We start from the raw sequence: 22466 nt of genomic DNA, 5'->3' as shown, positions 1-22466 counted from the left end.
TTAACCCAAACTTTGCTTATACATACATTCAAACATAACACATTAGATTGAATTCTACGTTCATGCCTCTAGGGCTAAGGCAGTCAAGGGTATCGATCCATATTATCTCCCTCTGATGGAGAGTTCTTACAATGTCTCCGCCTCTAGGGCCAAGTTTTACATGTTCAAGTATCACACATTTCATTTGTGCTACCGAATGTCTAGCTTCTGAGAAATGTATTGCAACGGGGGATTTTTGACGCTTTGTTCTGATGTTAGATTTGTGCTCCGACCATCGGATTTTAACTTTTCTGGTGGTTATGCCCACATAAAATAGGCCACAAGGACACTTGAGTCCATAAATGACGTTTGATGCATCACATGTGCAAGAGTGTTTCAGGGGGATAGGTTTTCCTGTGTATGGGTGGCTGATGGTGTTGCCTTTTAGTATATTGCCACAATGCTGGCAGTTGTGGCAGGGGACAGTACCCTTGAATGTAGTTTTCCCGGTTCCCATGGTAGTTATGTCTGCTCTAATCAAGCTGTTACGTAAGGATTTATTGTTCCTGTAAGCGAACGTTGGAATCTCTGGAAAGAGTTGTAGCAGTTTCGGATCCATTTGCAGCAGGTGCCAATGTTTCTGAAAAATCCTTTTAATCCTCTTACTCTGGGTGGAGTATGTTGTAACGTATGACAATGCATTACTTACCGTAAAAGCATTTCTGATGGTTGTATCTGCTTAGATTCACATGCTGTGCATAGGTCCGACATCCAGTGGTCACTGCAGAGTATTGCATTTTGTTTTTCATAGTCGAAAAGGGGACGTCGACAAGGCGTGTCTGAAACACTATCCCTATAGTGACGTGTGTTGTACCCACAATCCCTCACGCGTCGAGGTCCCTCTGTTTGTATTTTTCTGCCCTGAGGGAGCCTTCTAGACGTGAGTGAGTACAGAAAAGAGAGATATAAAAGGAAGTCTATGTTCCTTCCATCCAAGCGGGGAGGAAGGGTGGGCGCATGTGAATCTAAGCAGATACAACCATCAGAAATGCTTTTACGATAAGTAATGCATTGTCTTCTGATGTTTGTTAATCTGCTTAGAATCACATGCTGTGCATAGACTAGCGAGCAGTACCCGGAGTTGGCGGTGGGTTATGAGAAGGAACAGTAGAGAAAAGATGTCTTAATACTGCCTGTCTCACCTGGGAGTCAGATCTCGAGTGTGCATCTAGACAGTAGTGTTGTGTAAAGGTGTGCACAGAACTCCAGGTAGCCGCTTTGCAGATGGACTCAAGGGGAACATTTGCAATGAATGCTATGGACTCCCCCGTGCCTCGAGTAGAGTGTGCTCTTGGCTTAAAGGGCAGTTCTCTCTTAGCAAGAGTATAGCAGAGAGTGATGCATTGAACAATCCATCTAGAAATAGTGGACTTTGAAACTGCATCCCCTTCTCTTCCTGCTGCCACCGAGACGAAGAACTGATTAGTCTTCCTCAGTGGTCTGGTTCTTTCCATGTAGAACATGACCGCTCTGCGCACATCCAGTGTGTGCAGACTTTTTTCTCCCAAGTTGGAAGGATTTTGAAAGAACGTTGGTAGTTCTATAGACTGGTTTACGTGGAATTTCGAGATGAATTTCGATGCAAACTTTGGGTGCGTGCATAGAACCACCTTATCTCTGTGAACTGTAACGAAGGGGTCTAGAACAGAAAGAGCCTGTAGTTCACTTACTCTCCTGATGGAGGTGATAGCTATTAGAAAAGCAGTCTTAAGAGTGAGGTTTTTAAGAGATGCTTTGTGCATGGGTTCAAATGGTGAGCCCATGAGTCTGGTAAGTACCACGTTAAGGTCCCATCCGGGAGCTGGGTCAGCTATCGGGGGGTGTATTCTCTTTACTCCCTCCATGAAGGCCTTTATAACAGGGATCTTCCACCACAACACTTTGAGTTGGGAAGTGGTGTATGCAGAAAGTGCCGCTAGGTGGACTTTAATGGAATTGAACACTAGAACTGAATCCAATAAATGGGTCAGGTATAGAACAATATGTGTGGGAGAGCAGTCAATCGGGTTGATGCTCTTTCCTCTGCACCAGATGACAAATCTCTTCCACTTGCTAGAATAGCAGTGGTGAGTGTTAGGTTTTCTGGCTTCCCTGAGGATATCCATGCATCTCTGCGGGAGCTGTAGATGTCCAAATTCTATGATCTCAGGAGCCAGGCTGCTAAATTCATGTTCTGGGGGCATGGATGCAGAGTCCTGCCCTTGTCTTGTGACAGCATGTTGTACGGGCAGGGGAGTTTCACTGGGGGAGATAGAGACATCTCCATCAAGTGAGCGAACCATGGCTGTCGGGCCCACATTGGGGCCACCAGTATCATGGTCACTTGTTCCTGGTGCATCTTGTGCACCACCTTGTTGAGAAGGGGAGTCGGGGGAAAAGCATAAACAAATTTCCCTGACCATTGAATCAACAGACCGTTCCCCTTGGATTGGTTCTGGGGGTACCTGGAGGCGTAACTTTGGCATTGTGGGTTCTCCAGGGTTGCAAACAGGTCTATTTCTGGGAATCCCCATTGCGTGAAGACGTCGAAGACGATGTCTTCGTGCAGTCGCCATTCGTACTCTTCGGGCAGGGGGAAATCTCTGCTGAGGTTGTCTGCCAGCAGATTGAGTTCCTCTGGTACATGTTGTGACAGTAGGAACATGTTTTGTTTGAGAGCCCACTTCCATATATTTTGGGCCAGTTTGTTGGACAGTCCTGGAGAGTGGGTGCCCCCCTGCTTGTTGATGTAGTACATGGCTGTGGTGCTGTCTGTAAGGACCATCACTGTTTTGCCTTGTAGGTGTTCCTGGAAGGCTTTTAGCGCCTTGAACACAGCTAGTAGCCCTAGTAGATTTATGTGTTTGGATGCTACGTTCGGGGTCCACACTCCGTGAGCAGTCTGATGGGATAGGTGAGCCCCCCATCCTGTGAGGGATGCGTCTGTGGTTAGAGTGGCTTCTGCCGCGGGTGTGGCAAAGGGTTTCCCTCTTACCAGGTTTTCCTTTGTCCACCACCGTAGCGAGAGAACCAAGGCCTGCGAGACCACCACTAGATCGTCCCATAGTCCGCTGGCCTGACACCACTGGCTGTTGAGCCACTCTTGCATTGGGCGCATGCGCAGGCACGCGTGAGGTACCAAATAAATACCCGACGCCATCATTCCTAGCAAGCGCATTGCTTTGCGTACCGTCACCTCTCGACCGGCCACATATTGAGGGATCTGAAACAGCATGTTTTGGACCCTCTCGTTGGAGGGGAAGACGAGGCCGTCCTTTGTTTGAATTAGAGCCCCTAGGAATTGTTTGATCCGGCTGGGGGCTAGGCTGGACTTCTTTCCATTGATGGAGAAGCCCAGCTGGAACAAAAGGTCTACAGCCTTTTGGGTATTGGAGAAGCATGTTTCGTAAGAATCCCCTGTTATGAGCCAGTCGTCGAGGTAAGGGTAAACTGGGATGGACAACCTGCGCAGGTGGGCCGCTGCAACTGCCAGTACCTTCGTGAATACCCTTGGTGCAGATGCTATGCCGAAGGGTAGCACTCTGAACTGGTAGTGTTTGCCCTCTATCATGAACCCGAGGTATTTTCTGTGCGCTGGCAACATTAAAATATGAAAGTATGCATCTTTCATGTCTAGTGTTGTCATGTAATCTCCTTGTGATAGCAGGTTGATCACTTCCTGTAAGGTCACCATACGAAACTTCTGGGGTTTGACAAACTTGTTCGCTGGGCGCAGATCTAATACAGGGCGCATGGTTAGATCCTTTTTGGGTACAAGGAAGTACACTGAATAAATACCTTCCGTTACCTGAGATAGAGGCACGACCTCTATGGCTCCTTTTTCCAGCAGTTGTTCTACTTCTTGGAGAAGGATGGCAAGGTGTTCTGGTGTCATGCGTCGTCCCCTCGGGGATCTGTATGTTGGGGAACCGTTGAATTTGATGCAGTATCCGTGGGCTACGGTGGAAAGTACCCAGCGGTCTGACGTTATTCCCTCCCATGCTGGAAGAAAGGATGTTAGGCGGCCCCCGACCGGTTTTGCATGGGAGGGGACGCAAATCTTCGCGTCACTTGGTGTTGTTGGGGGCTTGGGAGCCTCTGGGGGTGGACCCCGACCTCTCCCTTTGCCACGGCGCTGGCCTCTTTGGCTGTACTGCTCACTATTGGTCTGGTAATTGGTGGCAGGGTACTGTTGCTGCTGATTCTGTTGTTGGCGTTGGTCACGAAAAAAGCTTTTGTTGCCATAGCCGCGTCTGGTAGTGGGCTTAGAGATCTGGTATCAAACTCTTTTTTAGCCATCTCCAGAGCCTCATCCACCGCTTTCCCGAAGAGGTTTGAGTCTTCAATAGGTTTATTTATTAAAGACGCCTGTGTCTCCGGTTTGAACCCTGAGTTAAGCAGCCATACATGGCGTTTTAGGAGTATTCCCTGAACCAGGGAACGTCCCGCTGTCTCTGCATCATCCAGAGAGTTCTTCACAATGCTCTGGTTGACCTGGGTTCCTTCGCCAATAGTTGATAGCAGGCGTGTCCGTAGCGGTTCCGGCGCTTCTTCTGCGTCTTTGCGCAGTTTGGCCCACTGCGCGTCCGCGTAGCTAGCTAGCAAGAAATTGTTGTTCGCAATTCTTGCAGAAAAGGCAGCCGAGGATGTGACTCTCTTTCCAGGGGCATATAATCTCTTGCCCTCCTTGTCAGGTGGTGCCTCGCTGGTGAACAGCGGCACCCCTGCCCTCTTCCTTGTATTAGTTACTACAAGGAAGTCAGGAATAGAATGTCCCCTGATGTACAGCGGGTCTGAGGGTGAAGGAGTGAAAAGTTTTTCAATTCTTGGATTAACTCCTCTGATTAGTGCGGGCGTGGATAGCGAAGGGATGATTTTTCTCTTCACTGAAGCGAGGAGGGGAATGGTCTGGCTGACCGGGGGTTTCTCCTTAATTACTCTTTCCACAAAGTCTATTTCAGGAGAGATCTCCCCAGTGTCCAGTTCGAAATGTGCTGCTGCTCTGCGCAACAGTACATTGAATGTGGGCTGATCGTCTATGGGAGACGTGTTCCTAACAGGTGAATTGTCAGGAGGATTTAGGTTCAGGACATCAGTGTCCGAATATACTGATGGGGATTGCCAGGGATGTGAAGGCCCTTCTTCTGGATTTTCTCCTAAGCCTTCTCCTACCATGTCTGGGCTGTCTTCCAGACCTTCCTCCTGGTTCTGTCCCTCTTCATCGTCCACAAATTCATCCTCCTCCTCCAAGTATTGTTCCTCACCAGTGAGGTCATACACATTATGGAAATCTGAGGCTGTGTCCTGCTGGGAGGGGTTGAATAGTCTCGGATATTTAGCCCTGGGGTCCTCCTGAAGCCCTTCTCTTGTTCCCTTGGGAGTGGGAGGGTTCTGGGTCTTCATAAACCTCTCCATTCTCTCCATGCAGAGATGGAGCCTTTCCATGGTCTCATGGGGTACCCCTGAGCGGTCTAGCGGGGGAAAATTAGTGTCTTCCGCCTGAAAACGGCTCGACCTCTCCCATAACGTCGAGGAAAGTGTCCCGTCGCCTTCAGAAAAGCCTTCCGGTGTGCTGGGGGTCCCCCCGACTGAAGGGGGTAGTCCCTGTCTTTCTTCGGGCCTTTTCGGCGTGTCTTTCGACCTTTGCGTAGCGCTCGACGTGTCTTTCGGCGTACGCTTCTGGGCGTCCGCTACAACGATCCTCGCCAAGCTCTCTGCGACTAGTTTGTCAGAGGAGGGCTGTGGTTTCGACGTTACGGGTGTCGATCGTTCTACGGCGGCGTGCGCTCTCTGCTGGTGCGCGCCGGCCGATGGTTTGGGGGCGGCGCCCTTATTTGACGAAAGCCCAGTCGCTGGTCGCGGCTGCGGTTGCGAGAGGGGCTTCGAACCTGAACGGTCCGAGGAGGCCGCCGGTGGAACCTGTGTCTCCTTGAGTGCTGATGCTCTCTTCGTCTTCGACGAAGAAGAGCCGTGGGTTGTGTGCTTATGTGTGGTATCGTGTGCGTCAGTGTCGCCGGGGTGTTCATCCCCATAAGCAGGGCGTGAGCTGAGCACGTCGGGGCCGGGGACAGACGAAGAGCGCGAGCGCTCTTTAGAGGGGTCTACGACTTCCGTAGCGGAGGTTGTGTTATCACGTTCCTCGTCACTGTCGGTGGTAGCAGCGGCGGGTGAGGAATCGGCCTTCGACATAGCGTAGGCTGCCCACCTCTTGACCCTACAGTCTTTTAGAGTCTTTGGCTTCAGAAGCCGACAAGCCGTGCAACCCTCCTCCTTGTGATCGAGGGGCAAGCAGCGGTTACACCGTGAATGCTTGTCCTTCCAAGTGAACTTGCCCTTGCAACGCGGGCAAAACCTAAAGGGTGTCCTCTCCATAGCTGAGGCAGTAAATCGTGATAACGACCCCAAGGGAAAGGAAGGGGAAAGGGAAAAGCATTCTCAGAAAGGAAACAGATGTCCCACGACCCCACTCTCCCTACTGTATTTGGCCTGCGAGGCCAGGCCACGTGTTCTGCAACGCCGAAGGATCTCCTCCGCTCGTCCCCTCCGTCGAAGATCTTGCTCGGCGGAGAAACAGCTCCACAACTGCGTCGGGGGAGGGATCTATGTATTATATATTAATAAGAAAACGACCAAAGGTCGAGGAGATGAAATCTGCAATGTCTCTCGAGGAGCTCCGCGTAAAGGCGACCAGTAGCTGGGCGGAAAAAAACAATCTGAGGGACCTCGATGCGTGAGGGATTATGGGTACAACGCACGTCACTATAGGGATAGTGTTTCAGACACGCCTTGTCGACGTCCCCTTTTCGACTACGAAAAACAAAATGCAATACTCCGCAGTGACCACTGGATGTCGGACCTATGCACAGCATTTGATTCTAAGCAGATTAACAAACATCAGAAACCAGTTTTTGTTGATCTCGGTTGGTTCTGGGGGTAAGTAGAGTATCTCTTTGGGTCAAATTTACTTTCTCTTTGATTTCAGAAATTAGATTTCTGTCATATCCCCTCTCAATGAACTTCATTTGTAAGGTTGATGATTGTCTGGAGAATTCTGTCATTTCCGAGATGTTTCGCCTGTACCGTAAGAATTGGCTCAACGGTACACTATCCAGTGTTCTTTGTGGATGAAAACTTCTCGCTAGTAGTAAGCTGTTCCTGTCCGTCTCCTCAGTTAAACTCAGAACTGCAAGCATTGAGAATCCCATTAAAGCTCACGTGCCTGCGATACGAATACGTTTTGGGATTGTATTCCCTTGGGAGTGCACTAAGGGTTGGCAGGTAGTAATACATGCCTTTTCTTTCTAGTTTCTTTACCAGTCCCGAGTGGCCCCATGACATTCGCCCTGGTGCACCTGAAATATCACTACATTATAATAAATAAAAACGGAAGTTTCCGCTATCCTTAAACAACAGAAATGTTTAAGTAAACCACAGTAGTGCCTCCTCTCTACTTCCTCACATTTGTTGTTCCATCGGCCACGATTCCTGGGAGAGCACACACACTTAACCATCTAGCGACTCACCCAAACAGAATGTCGTTTAATAAAATTGATCAAAGTACAGACATAAGAGCTGAAACACTAAGCTTCAGCGAAGAAGAAGCAAAACGGATTTTAGCACTAATCAAATTAACGAGTGAAGACCTGACCACATCAGAGAAACCAAAGGCACTTATCAGACAACTAGACGGGAAAATAAGACGCAAAATTAACTTGAAACTACATGCTTCTACCTTAGCACGCTATTATAAGGCACAGAGAATACCTCGTGGTCTCAGTATACGTTACGACATACTCCACCCAGAGTAAGAGGATTAAAAGGATTTTTCAGAAACATTGGCACCTGCTGCAAATGGATCCGAAACTGCTACAACTCTTTCCAGAGATTCCAACGTTCGCTTACAGGAACAATAAATCCTTATGTAACAGCTTGATTAGAGCAGACATAACTACCATGGGAACAGGGAAAACCACATTCAAGGGTACTGTCCCCTGCCACAACTGCCAGCACTGTGGCAATATACTAAAAGGCAACACCATCAGCCACCCATACACAGGAAAACCTATCCCCCTGAAACACTCTTGCACGTGTGATGCATCAAACGTCATTTATGGACTCAAGTGTCCTTGTGGCCTATTTTATGTGGGCATAACCACCAGAAAAGTTAAAATCCGATGGTCGGAGCACAAATCTAACATCAGAACAAAGCGTCAAAAATCCCCTGTTGCAATACATTTCTCAGAAGCTAGACATTCGGTAGCACAAATGAAATGTGTGATACTTGAACATGTAAAACTTGGCCCTAGAGGCGGAGACATTGTAAGAACTCTCCATCAGAGGGAGATAATATGGATCGATACCCTTGACTGCCTTAGCCCTAGAGGCATGAACGTAGAATTCAATCTAATGTGTTATGTTTGAATGTATGTATAAGCAAAGTTTGGGTTAAAGCAAGAAAATGTGCAGATGTCTCTCATGTTAAATATACTCTACCTTATCTCCCGATACCTGATTCGGTAGTATAGACTGATTAATGCACGTCCAAAATGTCTTGATGCCAGTTATGTTTAATTATATGTAAAAGTAAAATGTGAAGGTGCCTTCTCTCCTTAACATATCTTAGATCATCTCCTGATACCAGACTTGGCAGTATAAATGTACCTTAACCTGAAGCCATATGGTGACTGACTGATGCATATGTCTAAAATGTCTTGATGCTAGTTGCAATAGATTATCTTTGTTTAAAGGAAAGTGACTGGGAGATTAAGGCACACAAGCTGCCACTTTAGAATGTGAGCCATCAAATTGGCAGAGATCAATGTGTTAAATGTTAAACGACAGGCCTTTCAGGTAGCAGAGAGGCAGGAGCGAGACAAGAAAGACTCTCACTAGATCAAAGGACGACACAAATCAGGAATTAAACCAGGCAATACTTTTGAACAGAACAGACTATTTTTGTAGCCTATAACTGCAGTGGAATCACATATAATCATGCCACATTTCAGCCACAACATGGAATAGAAGGGGACCCAAGCAGACTAGTCGTCTGCATTACTCCCCACTCATTCATGCTGTGGCCCTACGACACATATCCTTGTCGGGACTTTTAAATGTCAATTTTTCAACACAAACCAGATCGACTAAAATAATCCAGCTAATCACTCCCAATGGATGAGATAAGTGGTCTTACTTGGAAACCGTCAGCTCCCGAAGCTGCAAGTCAGGATACAGTGTCGTCCCCTCCAGAGGAACATCAGGAATGCATACACGCATGCGTGGAGGCACAGTGTGCCTGAACCGAGTTGCGACTGGGCGCTGACAGCGTCTACGCAGCGGAGGTTTCACACTGTTCACCCACGCATGCCCTAGGAGATCTTACTCAGCTCCTATCTACATGCATGCGTGAGAAGTTAGCGGTCCAGCCCGCTCACACGTATACGAATACACTAATCAATACATTAAAAACGAGCTTCCACCATGCGCATGCGAGAGAATGAAGCGGTCCGGCCCGCTCACGGGCATGCGCACAGACTCTCTAAATACTATTTAGAACAGTAATCACTGGGAAACGCCATGGACCAGAGAAAACCGCTTGATGCTCCAGATACCCAAGGACTTCCAACACACACGCACGCAGTGCATAGAGGTGAGAAATAGATTCAGAACTGATTTAACGGCCGAAGCCCTGATCTTTACACCGTATCACTTTATGAATACCATACACATTTTAAGAGGTTAGATTGACCACTGGTCTAGTTAGAATGATACAGCCAGACCAATAGTATGGGGGAGAGGTACCCCCCTTTTTCTACTCCACTAACACATAGCGGTTCACTACAGTAATTTATAAATACACTCCTGAGAAAAGTATACTGAGTATACACATTTTTTCCCCCTGTTGTTTTCTCTAGAAACTCTTTGAGAACAAATCTCCTTGAAGTACTATTGTCCATATACAGAACAGATTAGGTGCAGTTAAACCTATCAACAAGAGGGTGTCCAAGAATCAGAAAGCAAGGTGCTAGTGGCATCAGAAGAAGGTGCGTTAAGATAAATGTTTTGAATTGTCTGAAATGTAACCTTTCAAGTTATAATTTCCTACAGTTGAGTTTTCCAATTTTGAACAAGTGATAAAACACTAATAGTGAAATACTGTCTATGTTTCTACAGTAGGAATTGAATTCAAGAACATATGTATTGTTGGAACAAATAGTGTCATTGGCCCTGAAGATGGACTGTCAGAAAAGTCCAAAACGCGTTGGCAACACATTGACAAATCTTGGTACTATTTTGGTTTGGTGACTTTAACCAAGAAATTTGTTGACTTTATTTTGTCGTTACTTAAAAGGGATCTTGTGAATTCATGTATGAGAGAAAAAAAGTCTTATGATTTAGAGTGTGTCTAACAATAAGGTTTTGAAAAATTATATATTTTGTTTAAAACAGCCCATGAAGGGTTGTTCTACTTTTCCTAAAGTTGTAATGTTTTATATCAAATAACTGATCTATGAATTGTGAAATCCTGTGAACTGAATCAAAAAAGTAAAACACAACTGTTTGGTAACTCAACAGTTAAGCAGTGGCTACACACCCACTTCAACCCCCTCGTACCTTAGTAACTTGAGAAAGAAACTATATCCTCAGTTAAACTCACAACTGCAAGCAGTGAGAATCCCATTAAAGCTCACGTGCCTGCGATACTAATACGTTTTGGGATTGTATTCCCTTGGGAGTGCACTAAGGGTTGGCAGGTAGTAATACATGCCTTTTCTTTCTAGTTTCTTTACCAGTCCCGAGTGGCCCCGTGACATTCGCCCTGGTGCATCTGAAATCTCACTACATTATAATAAATAACAAACGGAAGTTTCCGCTATCCTTAAACAACAGAAATGTTCAAGTAAACCACAGTAGTGCTTCCGCTCTACTTCCTTACACCAACTTGATCTCTACTCCCAAGATCTGGAGAGTGCGTGCAGGTGGCACCAGCTTCACCACTATGGCCTCCTCATACTGGAACACTCTTTCCACGCACCTCCAGATGATTGACTCCCATCTGGCCTTCCGCAAAGCCATTGAAACAAGGCTATTTGTTTGACTGTATGACATGTTTTTTATTTAAAAAACTGTAGTTTATGTCATTCTGAAGCGTGTCTCACACTCTTGTATCATTGCTGTAACCGTCCCTGAGATGTTTGTGTAACCAAGAAACCCTCTCATTGTAACCCTGAATCAAGCTTACGTACAATTTCATGTAAAAGCGCCTCAATGCCTTTGGGCTGTAGCGTGCTCTAAAAATACAAACAAATAAAAAATAGTTTCACTATCAATCTGTCTGTGTTTTTCTATAGTTCCACTAACCGATGTTCCTCAGGGAGCTTACCAAAAGAGAGGCAAGAAAAGAGAAATAAACACCAGAAGAATAAGCCATGGACTAAAACGATTTGTGTTGGAATGATGGCTTATTTAGGGAGTAGGAGTTTTTTTTTTTGATTCATTCAGCCGAGTTCAGCACTGAAAAGAAAAACACTACTTTGTGTCCACTTTGACCTCTGCCTAGAGATGCCTCTACTTACAGTAGAAGCTAAAATCCCACTAAGTTACTCATCACTGCATGCGCTTAGTGAAGAAGGGGCATGGAGTTTATAGACGACTGTTGCCTAAAAAAACCCTCTCCCTGCTCTGGCTCACCTTTCCCCTCTTTCCTCTGGTTTTATTTTCTCGATTGCAGAGCTACTTCAAAACACACCAACAGAAACAGCGCCTTTTCTATCCCAAAACAAGGGGGGGTCTGGGAATCTCTCTACCAGCACGAACACAGGCCAATGACCTTTTCTTGGGTGAATAACTCCTGGGAGAGACTCTACCAAGTCTTTAGCTCACTGTCCCTTTCACAGAGAAGAAATGTCCCTGCATATCAGTCTTTGTCCTGCCCCGGGGCAGTCCAGCACCGAAATACTAGGCAATTCTCCATTGAACATGAGTACCAACAGCAACCACATACACGTGTTTCAGCCTTGTTGGGTATCATCAGTGAGGTGAAGCTGTGCCTCTCTAAGAACAGTGAGCAAGGGGTCCAAGTTTGGATTCCCCTGGTAATTTAGGGTGAGACCCAAAGTTAATCTATCCCAGTGGCGTTTCGGCATTTATATTTGATAAATCAGACTTTCATCATTTGTGTCAATTGGTGTGGTGACAATACTCCACTCGGTGTCTGCCATTAAAGTCTTTCACTCAACCACTCCACTAGATCAGTCTTTTTGGTGGAATAACAGTTGTTTAACGTTAGCTCAGGGCTAGGGTTAGTTCATGGTTCTCTTGTGGGCCCTTCACAACTCATCGTTATCCATTTGTAACCCTTTGGGGAGCATTACACGCCATTGTTTATTAAGTCTTTGTGTGCCATTACAGATGTGGACCAATCATATACAAGCTGGTCTCGACCCTGCCCCCAACGGAAGCAAATTGACCGGAAGGAACAAGTTACTGACCTGTAACTGTTGTTCTCCAGCATGGGTCTGCCTTCCAGGGAGGCATCCGTGGTCACTGTCTCCTGGTGGCCTGGGGTCTGGAAGTCCATGCCCGCCGTCAGATGCGCGCGGGTGCCCCACCACCGGATCGCTCGTCGGAAACTCTCGTCGAGTGTGATCCTCTCCTCGAAGTTGCCCGTCGTTTGGATCCAGCGCGCATCCAGGAACTCCTGCAACGGGCGCATTTGGAGCCTGCACATGGGAATGAGGTAGATGCAAGAAGACATCATTCCGAGGAGGGACTTGATGGACCTCACCTTGGCCGCGTCGGCAACCAACATCCGCTGTACCTTGCCCAGGATGGCCCTGGTCCTTTCCTCCGACGGGGAGGCCAGAATGGACACTGTGTCGAGCTTCGCTCCCAGAAACAGTGCGTCTTGCGCGGGTACCAGGTGGGACTTGGCGTAGTTCACGGAGAATCCCAGGTCCGTGAGAATTTGGACGGTCCTTGCCGTGTGCTCCACGGCGAGCTCCCTCGTCTTGGCTCGGATGAGCCAGTCGTCCAGGTAGGGGTAGACGTGGATCCCCTTTCGGTGCAGCTGTGCCGCCACTGGTGCAAGGCACTTGGTGAATACCCTGGGTGCCGACCGTAGACCGAAGGGAAGACCACGAAACTGAGAAATTCTCGGTGCCCCTTTACGATGGGAATATGGAAGTAGGCATCCTCCAAATCCAACGACGACAGGAAGTCGCCCTCCTCCAGCTGACCCAGGACGTGCTGGAGGGTGACCATCCGGAACTTCTGCGCCTTGATGAACTTGTTCAGCCGTCGTAGGTCTAGGATGTGGCGCCATACTCCCGTCTTCTTCTTCACGAGGAAGTATCTTGAGTAAACTCCGGAGCACTGAAGCCTATTTGGGACGAGTTCGATGGCGCCCTTCCTGAGCATCGCCTTTACCTCCAGGAGAAGCTGAGGGACGTGAAGCTCTTTCCTGGCCACAGGGGGGACGCGCGGGCACCTTCTTTGAAACTCGAGCGCGTGACCCTGGGCTAGGGCATCCAGCACCCAACGGTCGGTGGAGATGGACTCCCACACGCTGACGAAGCTTGCCAGCCGGCCTCCCACCGGGGTGCTTCGGTGGGGGCCCGACCCCACGGCCGGTTCAATCCTGCTTAGACGAGGCTTTGCCGCCTTGACCTCCTTGGCGACGACGGCGGGGTCCGCCTGACTTGCCTCGTCCCCTGTAAGTTTCCTGAGACGACGAACGGGCCGCTTGACGGTAGGTGGAAAATCCGCCGCCGGAACCTTTGGAGGCGCCCTTGCCTCCGCCGCTCCGAAAGGGCGGCCGCCGTTGCTGGAGAACCCCGAGAGCCCGGGTCGTCTCCGTGTCCGCTTTAATGGCTTGAAGGGAATCGTCCACTGTTTTCCCAAACAGGTTGTTCCCATCGAACGGCATGTCTAGGACTCTGGTCTGTACGTCTTGACGGAAGTCAGTAGCCTTGAGCCATCCACGCCGCCTAAGGCACACGCCGTTGCCCAACTGGCGAAATCCAGTGTCGGCGATGTCCGTCGCTATCGTGATGGCGTAGTCCGACGCCACCTCACCTTCCTGCAAGATCTCCAGGGCATCCGCCCTCTTGTCGTCCGGTAGGAAGTCCAGCAGGGGAGCCAGTTTGTACCACAGCTCCCTGTCGTAGCGGGCTACGATAGCTAAGGCGTTGGCCGCCTTAATCGTCGTCGCTGCAGACGAGATGACCCTGCCTGTCAAATTTCTTTCCCTCACCGTCCGGCGGGGGAGTCGACGTGGAGGCCGCACCCCCCCCCCCGCTTTCTTCCTGGCCGCCGCGGAGACGACGGAGTCCGGGCTAGGCTGTGCCCGGAGGCACAAGGGGGCCGCGTCCGGGACCCGGTACTTCTTCTCGTACCGGTCTCTTTTAGCCGGCGTCGTGGATGGGTTCTTGAGGAGGGCAAGGACCTCATCCCAAATATCGTCCAGCAGAGGTACCGCGAGGACCGTCTTCCTCTTGGCCTCGCGCCGCTGATAAAGGAAACCTTCCTTCTTCTTCTCCTCAGGGCAGAGCTGGAAGAGCTTGGATGCCCTGGAGATGGGCCTGAGAAACTTCTGGAGTCCTCCAAAAGCGTAGCTCGACGAAATCTTCACCCTTGAGGGGCGTAGACGAATCCGACACGGGTCCCCATGATCGGATGGAGAGTCGGTGGAGCTTGAGGCTCTTTTGACTGAAAAAACGAAGTTTTTGAGAAAAAAACGTGAAAAAATAGCACTAACGCTCGAGAGCAAAAGCACGAGGATCCCAACACATGAACGTGCGGTAAAAATCTGAAGATGGCTGCCAGAGGCGGGGCTTAGGTAGAGGGCAGTCATTGGCTGTGGTAAGTATGATGCAGAGACCAGTGATTGGTTACTTCTACGAAAGACAGATCAGAAACGAAACTGATACTGGTTTTTTCTTTACCGAGGATTCCCAGCCTGACGACGGGGAATATTCATGAGCATGTGAATCCATGCCAGACCCCATGCTGGAGAAGTACTATGTAGCCATTCACCTGTACAGAGGCACCAGAATCCCGCAGGCGTTTGAGGCTAGTTATATGATAGCTTATTTATAACGCGCTTAATACCCAGAGGTTTCTAAGCGCGGACCCGGGGATTGAACCTGTGTTGCTCTGTGTCGTCTTGCTTCCAAGGCGAGCGCGTTTCCCCTGAGCTATCCTCCCAAGGCAATGTAATGTTTCGTCAGTGAAGCGCACGCTGAGGCCCCAGGAAATGTCAACATCTTTTGCAATTAAGCAACCTATGTTTTCCTGACAGCCAGAAACCGAGTGTTTCAGGTCTCATTTCTATTGTATTTAGAACCATTGCAGGTCAACTCCAGATTTGATCAGGTGATTGCGACTTATGTTTGTCAAAAAAGGTTAATGGGAATCCTCAGCGAGACCTCCGCATAGCTGCCAACCAGCCCCATTACATGAGCGTTCTTCCAGTCCCGATTACAAGCTTTTTCTTTGCATACTGGAACTTGTAGGTCCGCTATTGCTGGTAGGAGCCTACAAGTTACAGTAGGCAACGCGTGGTTGGCCAGCGGGGCAGGCTGAAGGCAACGCATGACCTGGGGCCAGTGAGTCACAATGGCTGAAATTGCTTCCCCAACGTGCCCAAATAGTGTGATCCTGGACAAATTACTCCACCTCATTGTGCCACGGGTTCCTTTAGCTATTCAAATTGGGAGTATTTAGAAATATGTTAACTACTGACTAGTGTTAAGGGCCATTTAGAAAAGCTACATTTCAATACCCAATAAGCTCCAGTACACCCAGTAATACCCGTTCCAACCCACGATAAATTAACGCATTGTATAACAAGCAGGCCGACATATGCGGGCCCTAGAAATAAACCCTAGGAAAAACCTCCCAAGCAATTACGCAAATACATGCAGGTTTAATTGAGATATTACTTTTACATTCTTTATTATATTTCATGTTCTTATAGTACACGGTGGGTATGGATAAGGATAAGCACGTGGTCAATGGATTTATCATTTCCTCTCATTATCCAATCAAAACGCTTTCAGTGCAATCAACAACTGCGGATACAGGCTGCACTTCAAACATTCCGATTGTTGCAGTACTGCTTAGCCACCAAGGAAATAGGACTTCTACTCCAACCTCCTTCTTCAACAGAAAGAAGGAGGTTACATCCATATTTCCGACAAATTAATACCTGTAACTGAACTGTTGTTATGCAGAAACAAACATTCACGTATAAAGGCTCAGTTCACTCTTACTAATGTGTTTTAACTGTAGTTTCAATACATGTGTACATTAAAATATTTTAGTTTGTCAATTAACTTTTTATTTATATTTTCAATTTAAACGAAAAAAATATATACTGCAACAAAGACGCATCACCTTTTCTCACAATGTGCGTATAGCCTTATAAACCTTGGAGCTGCCATTTTTAAACATTTATTTCTTTTTTCAAAAGGAGCTGTCAGAAGCGGCCCTCTTACTAGGTGCGATTTGATGGCTGGCTGTTTGATCCTGTACCGTCTATGCATTTGTCGCGTCCATATAGCCTTTCCTCTAATCTGTCCCGCTGCTTCCCTCTCCCCACTGCTTGCAGCCGGAGGTATGCACCGTTCCCGGATGCTGGTGGGGCCTGGCGGACTGTGTTGCTGTGGGGCGTGGCGGCTGGTCTTTATGCTACAATAGAACGGCGAACCTATTACCCACTGTTTAGGGTCTGGTGGGCCCGCTTGCTATTTCATATAGCAGACAATGCAGTGTGCTGGCATTATTGGGGCTGAGGTTGAGGCTGAAGGTTTAGACACAGGTACAAGGGATTAGAATCTGGTCGATATGCCAATATTCTATCCGAAAATGGTCCTGACTAGACAAGGTACCCTGTGTGGGATCACTTCTCCTCAGAGAAATCATGTAGCTTAGGTGAGGTCTATTAGTGCCCGGAAGAGAAGTAACCTCCAGGGGATTCCATGGAGGTTGATAATGGAGAAGTCATTTCAGAGGCCCCCACCAAACAGGGAGAACATGTTAATAGAGGTGACCCATCTCAAAAGGATTAGTGGAGAAGAGTGTGTAGAGTTTGTATACTCGAGACTATGACTTTTTTAGTGAGAATTTTCATTTCAGTGCTAATTCCCTTCAACGTTAAAGACCCCCAAGCACATTTGCTGGACTTAGGACTTTTTAATTTTAAGCCTGGAGTGAGTGAGACCTTTTTCTTAGTCTCTCATATGTTTTTCCCTGATTTGGATTTTGTGTTTTCACTGTTTTTGCAGTCTGAAACCCCATTTTGTATGGTGACACAGCACCTTCAGTGCAGTGTCACTGAGAAATTCTTTCGATTCCTCTTAAGGTTTAACTACCATGTCTTGGGTGAATTACAGTTCCCAAGAATAGTTACCTAACAAGCATGCCAACTGATAAGAGGGTCTATGGAGCAACATGCTATACAATGTTGCATAGAGCAATCCGTTGCCATTTCCTTTGCTATGATCAGTATTATACGTATTTAGAGGTAGATCGATATAATTACTGGGTACCCCTGCCCCATGCTACATGGCTCTCCACACAGATGCTCTCCCTTTTCAAGTTCATTCTCCTAGTGTACAAAGCTTTCAATGGGTCTTGCACCTCAATACCGGTCAGCCTGTATCACAGTCTACTCCATCTTGCTTAGCTCCACTCCTGCTCTGCACTTAACCTCACTGTTCCAGTCCCCCCCCTGTGCCTCCTCTCTATTCCACTCTTTCGTCCGATTTACCGTCCCCTCTGGGACCCACTGCCCCTTCACTATCAAAGTCAGCCCGACAGTGGACCTCTTCAAAGCTCGGTTTAAACTTCACTTACTTGTTAAAGAGGAAGCTCCTCCTGCCCTCTTGCCCCATCCTCCCTACCCGAACCCACCACTCTCTTCAGTGAGGCTTAATAATGTAATGTTGTATATTTGTACAGTATTGCTCCTTAGTTCGGAGCATTTATCCCCATAGGTTAATGTTATCTTTTTAAGTCGTCTGTTTCTTAGATTTTCAAAGTTTGTTTTGTACCCGTGTCATTTCCCACTTTGCTTATACCCTCATACACTGGCTGACCACATGTTCTCATCTTTGTGCTCTTGTGCAGGCATCCTTGCGGGGAATGCCCCTCATCTGCAAATGTTTTTCTGTAAGTCATTTCACATTGAAATTGACATCTGTTTTTTGAATAAATACAAACACCAATAGGGGCGCGTTCCAAAGGCAACTTATGAAATGTAGTAGAGCCTTACTTAGGGAGACCGACATGGCGGCATCCCCGTGCCATCTCTAGGGAGCCAGTGATGTTTTGCTTTGGGGGAGCTTTGTGCAGGTAGCTACTTACAAGCGCTTCTCAATGGAGCCAGCATTGAGGCGTCAACACAGAGTATAACCCAGAAGGTCAGCAACATGATGCCTGAGACTAAAGGGAGCCAGTGGCATGGTTTCATGATCATGCCTTCCATACGATGCGTGTGACATTGTGTAATGTCAGAGTCTTACATCGGAAGCCAGCAACATGCTATCATGATCAAGACTTCCAAAGGAAACCACCAACTTTGTGCCACAGCAGATCCTACTATACGGAGTCATTGACATGGAGAGGAAGCAATGTTGCTTCACTCCTAGTTTTCTCATCACTTCTATAGCTCGATTAATCATCCTCCTATACTCTCAGCATGTCCCCCAATTCGCTGTGCTCCACACAATCTAATTACCTTAAACTCCAGCTCCATGCCGGTGACATGCTCCCCAACCTCGATCTGTGCCAGTTTTTGGATGTAGGTGTAGAGGTTTCTGGCAGGCACCTCAGTGTTTCCACAGGCAACAGCTTCCAGCAGAGCGTCGTGGATGAAGCTGTACTGGTCTTCCGTCTGCACCATGTAGTTGCGCTGGGACCGCATTAGCGTGACGTGGCCATAGATGTCAACTGTCTTCTCATGCTTGATGCGTTCCAGCATGGCGTCGATGACAATGAAACAGCCCGTCCGGCCAACACCCGCACTGAAAGGAGAAGCCGAGTTCAGAACACTACAAACACCAAAACCTTTTTTGGAAAAGCCATTTCTCCCATAACTTCCTAATCATTCTTTCTCTATAGAAATCTATCATCAGATAGATTGAGGGCCAACCCCCACCCCCTAATTGGGGAATCACCTGAAATTGTAAGAAAGTGATTGGAACACAGCTTTTTTTTATTAGAGCCTCGACCCTCCCCTGCACAAAACCCATCATTGGAGCAAACGAGACAACACTTTAGGCGGTTTCATTGTTAGACCAGGCTTTCTGACTCTAGGAAGTTGTGTATTTCTGGGTAAATCGATTTTCTTCCCAAAACAATTTACTGATTTACTCCAATCTGGAGAACTTGGAAGTTCACGGCTACTATTATTTCCATGACCAATCGCAACATGCCGTGTAGAATGATCATGCTCACATGGTGCGCAACATCACTAAACAAGATCATTTGGTTGGCTGGATAAGTACCTGCAGTGCACAACGATCGGGCCTGCATCCGGAGGGTTGCACGTTTTCACTCTCCTCAGGAAGGCCAAGAACGGAGTGGGATACTCTGGCACCCCATGGTCAGGCCATGCTGTAAACTGGAACTGCCGGACCTCCCTCTTCTCACTGGATCCATTCTGCAAATTGAAAGAGTCATTTGAAGCGGTTCCCTACTCACCGTGTGCCTGGCGCTAGCATGAGTCTGAATAAGTAAGACTTATTGAAGCTGTGGGTTAAAGTAGAAACTGCATGAGAAATGCAAGAGGCCAAGAGCAATGGCTACGGCAGCCAAGTGCGAACGGCTCACGTGAGACGAAGTTAAGCAGCAGCACCAGGAGAAAAGTGAGCTGCATAGAGATTTTATGGGTAGGAGTAACACAAGCATAAGGAGTGTCTGTAGCAAGAAGGAAAGGTGGATGTGATTAGCACTTGCGGGAGGCATGCAGGGGAGAGTGAAGTGAACAGCTGAAAGACATGTGAGTGGTACAGCGGAGGGATGGGAGTGGCAAAGGTGGATTGAGTACGATACCACAGGTTAGAGCGGTTTGATTACCACAGAAGGAGGAACTACCACAGAAAATGAGGAACTGAGTAGTGCTAGTAGAATGGATACGCATAGTCGGTGTACTACAGGTGGGAAAAGTTTGAAACGTACAGCAGAGTGAGTGCCCGCAGAACTGATGGGAAGCATGAGAGCAGTAAAGAGGGGATTAACAGGACTATTGGAGGGGGAGCACTGGCAGAGGTAAGGCTGGGAGTTATGCGATATACTGATTTGTGAGGAGCATGACACACACACAGAGGAGTGTGAGTGTCAGAGGGTAGGAGTGCGAGTAGAGAAGACGAAAGTGAGTAGCAGGGGAAAGAGAGCAGCATGGGGAGCGTGGTACAAGCGGGAAGATTGACTAGCAAAGGGACGCGAACTCTGGGTAGCAGAGAACGCAATGCGAATCGCAGAAAGAGCAAGATAGCATCAGAGTAAGTTCCACAGGAAGGAGAAGAGTGAGCAGTCCAGGGTGTGTGTGACCCAGAGCATGTTTGTACAATGTTGCACATTCCCTTGTGCCATTGGCTCTTACCTTGTGCAGGGAGAAGGTTCTCACACAGAAGGTGGCGAGTTCTATGGTGTCCAGCAGGGTGACCTGAATCATTCCATACGTCTCTGCCCCGCGGCTCGGCCAGTACTGGTCACACTTTATCTGTAAAATCAAAGGAAGCAGGAGGTGAGTGCGGGAGGTCATCTGATGTGTGCAGCACATGTGAGAGGGTGTCACTGTATAACTGCTGGCACGCAAGGACTTCCGATGGGCAAGTATGGGGTCCCACCTTAAATGCAAAGTGGTGGGAGGGCGACAGATGAGGGCAGCTCATGTGCTCGGCCCTCACTGTGAAGCAATGGGTGTAAGAGGGCTCAGACCCAGACAGCTCATGTGCTTGACTCCCACTCTAGATGAGCAAAGGGCACGAGAGAGGCTGGAGACAGACTGCTCATGCACTCACAGCCCTACAGATAAGGGGTGTATCGGACACTTTTACTCCCTAAAAATTGGCAAATATTCCCAAAATATAAAAATAGGGAGTAAAAATACCCCCAACAGAAAATAGCAAAAAAGACATGTAGGATCTTGCACCCCTGTTTTCATCCTCACAGCTGCATGGATACGTAGAACCAGTAGTGCATGTAGAACCAGTAGTGCATGTAGAACCAGTAGTGCATGTGGTACCACAGGACAAAACGACTATTTTAACTGCCTGATTGTAAGAAGTAAAATGGTATCTTTTAATATGCATCCATAACTAGGTGCAAAGAAATAAATATTACAAAAAGATTACTGTTTTTCAGTTGAATAATACTTATACTTGCTTATAAAATACTCTAGTTGGGAATTGGACTTCCATTTTTACTCCCATCTTTAAAAATAGGGAGTAAATACTCTGAATTTCATCTGGAGCACAGTTATTCGGACCCCAATGTAAACTAATGGGCGTGGAAGGGCATACGGTGGTATAGGGACATCCGAGGTGGACAGTCCACGTGTCTGGCTGCCATTGTATGTAAACAGTTGTGCGAGGGCATCCTTTGTAGCCTGCTCATGTGCTCATCTTCCACTGTAAACAGGTTGCATGAAAGGGGTCCAGGTGTGGACAACTCGGGTGGAGAGCTACCACTGTAAAACTGTGCATGGGAGGGTTTCAGATGCAGAGAGTTCATGTGCTCGCCTTCCACTGTAAACAATGTGCATAGAAGGGGCTCAGGTGTGGCCAGCTCACATGCCCCACTCCCACTACAAAACTAAGAGCCAGGAAGGAGTTCAGGTGTGGACAGCTCAGGTGCTCAGCTCCCAATATAAAATAATGTGCATGAGAGGGGCTCAATTGCAGACCGCTCTTGTGCTCAGATCCCACTGTAAAACAAGGTGTGTCTTCATTGTGCAAGCAGAAGACATCCACCAATGACTAAATGTTTAAGTTTCCACTCATTGAGTCAGCTGCGATAATGATATTAATGCAATTGGCTGAGAATCGTATACTATGGGACTCATTTAAATTAAATACCGCTGGCATAATTACCACCTTTGCCACTGGTATTTCTGCAAGTTCGCCCTATTCAGAGTTTACCACTGGCCGAGATGGTATTTCTGGAATACCCAGGCAGTAGTCTAGAAGTACCACCTCTGCTAGTGGTAAACTCTGAGGCAACTTTGCAAAAAAAATGTTCTATCAATTTCCACTTTCAACCTGATGGTGTGAATGGAAAACGTAAGGAGTGATTTGTATCACTACTCTACTTTTCTGTACTGCAGAAAAAGGTGATTACTTTATGCACTACACGGGAAAGGTGGTGAGAGCAGGACATCAGAGATGTACATTTTTCTGCTTTATTGAAAGGGAAACAGAATCACCTGCCTACTATACAGTTAA

The 22466-nt window shown here is 47.6% G+C and overlaps 1 protein-coding gene across 14 annotated transcripts in view; it reads right to left on the bottom strand.

Moving 5' to 3' along the window:
- PTPRS (protein tyrosine phosphatase receptor type S) overlaps positions 1–22466 on the bottom strand; it is a 671876-nt gene that overhangs the window by 21330 nt on the left and 628080 nt on the right. For all 14 annotated transcript variants that reach the window (XM_069649333.1, XM_069649335.1, XM_069649332.1 and 11 more), the window contains 3 exons: positions 20624–20743; positions 19527–19681; positions 18758–19043 (listed from right to left, as the gene is read on the bottom strand). In XM_069649333.1, the coding sequence (XP_069505434.1) occupies positions 18758–19043; positions 19527–19681; positions 20624–20743 (561 nt within the window). The remainder of the gene's footprint in view (positions 1–18757; positions 19044–19526; positions 19682–20623; positions 20744–22466) is intronic.

Source organism: Ambystoma mexicanum, chromosome 1p, assembly GCF_040938575.1.
Source record: "Ambystoma mexicanum isolate Mex_15411 chromosome 1p, UKY_AmexF1_1, whole genome shotgun sequence".
Lineage (NCBI taxonomy): Eukaryota > Metazoa > Chordata > Amphibia > Caudata > Ambystomatidae > Ambystoma > Ambystoma mexicanum.
Note: the sequence above shows the minus strand (reverse complement) of the source record. Positions and strands in the feature narration are given on the sequence as shown.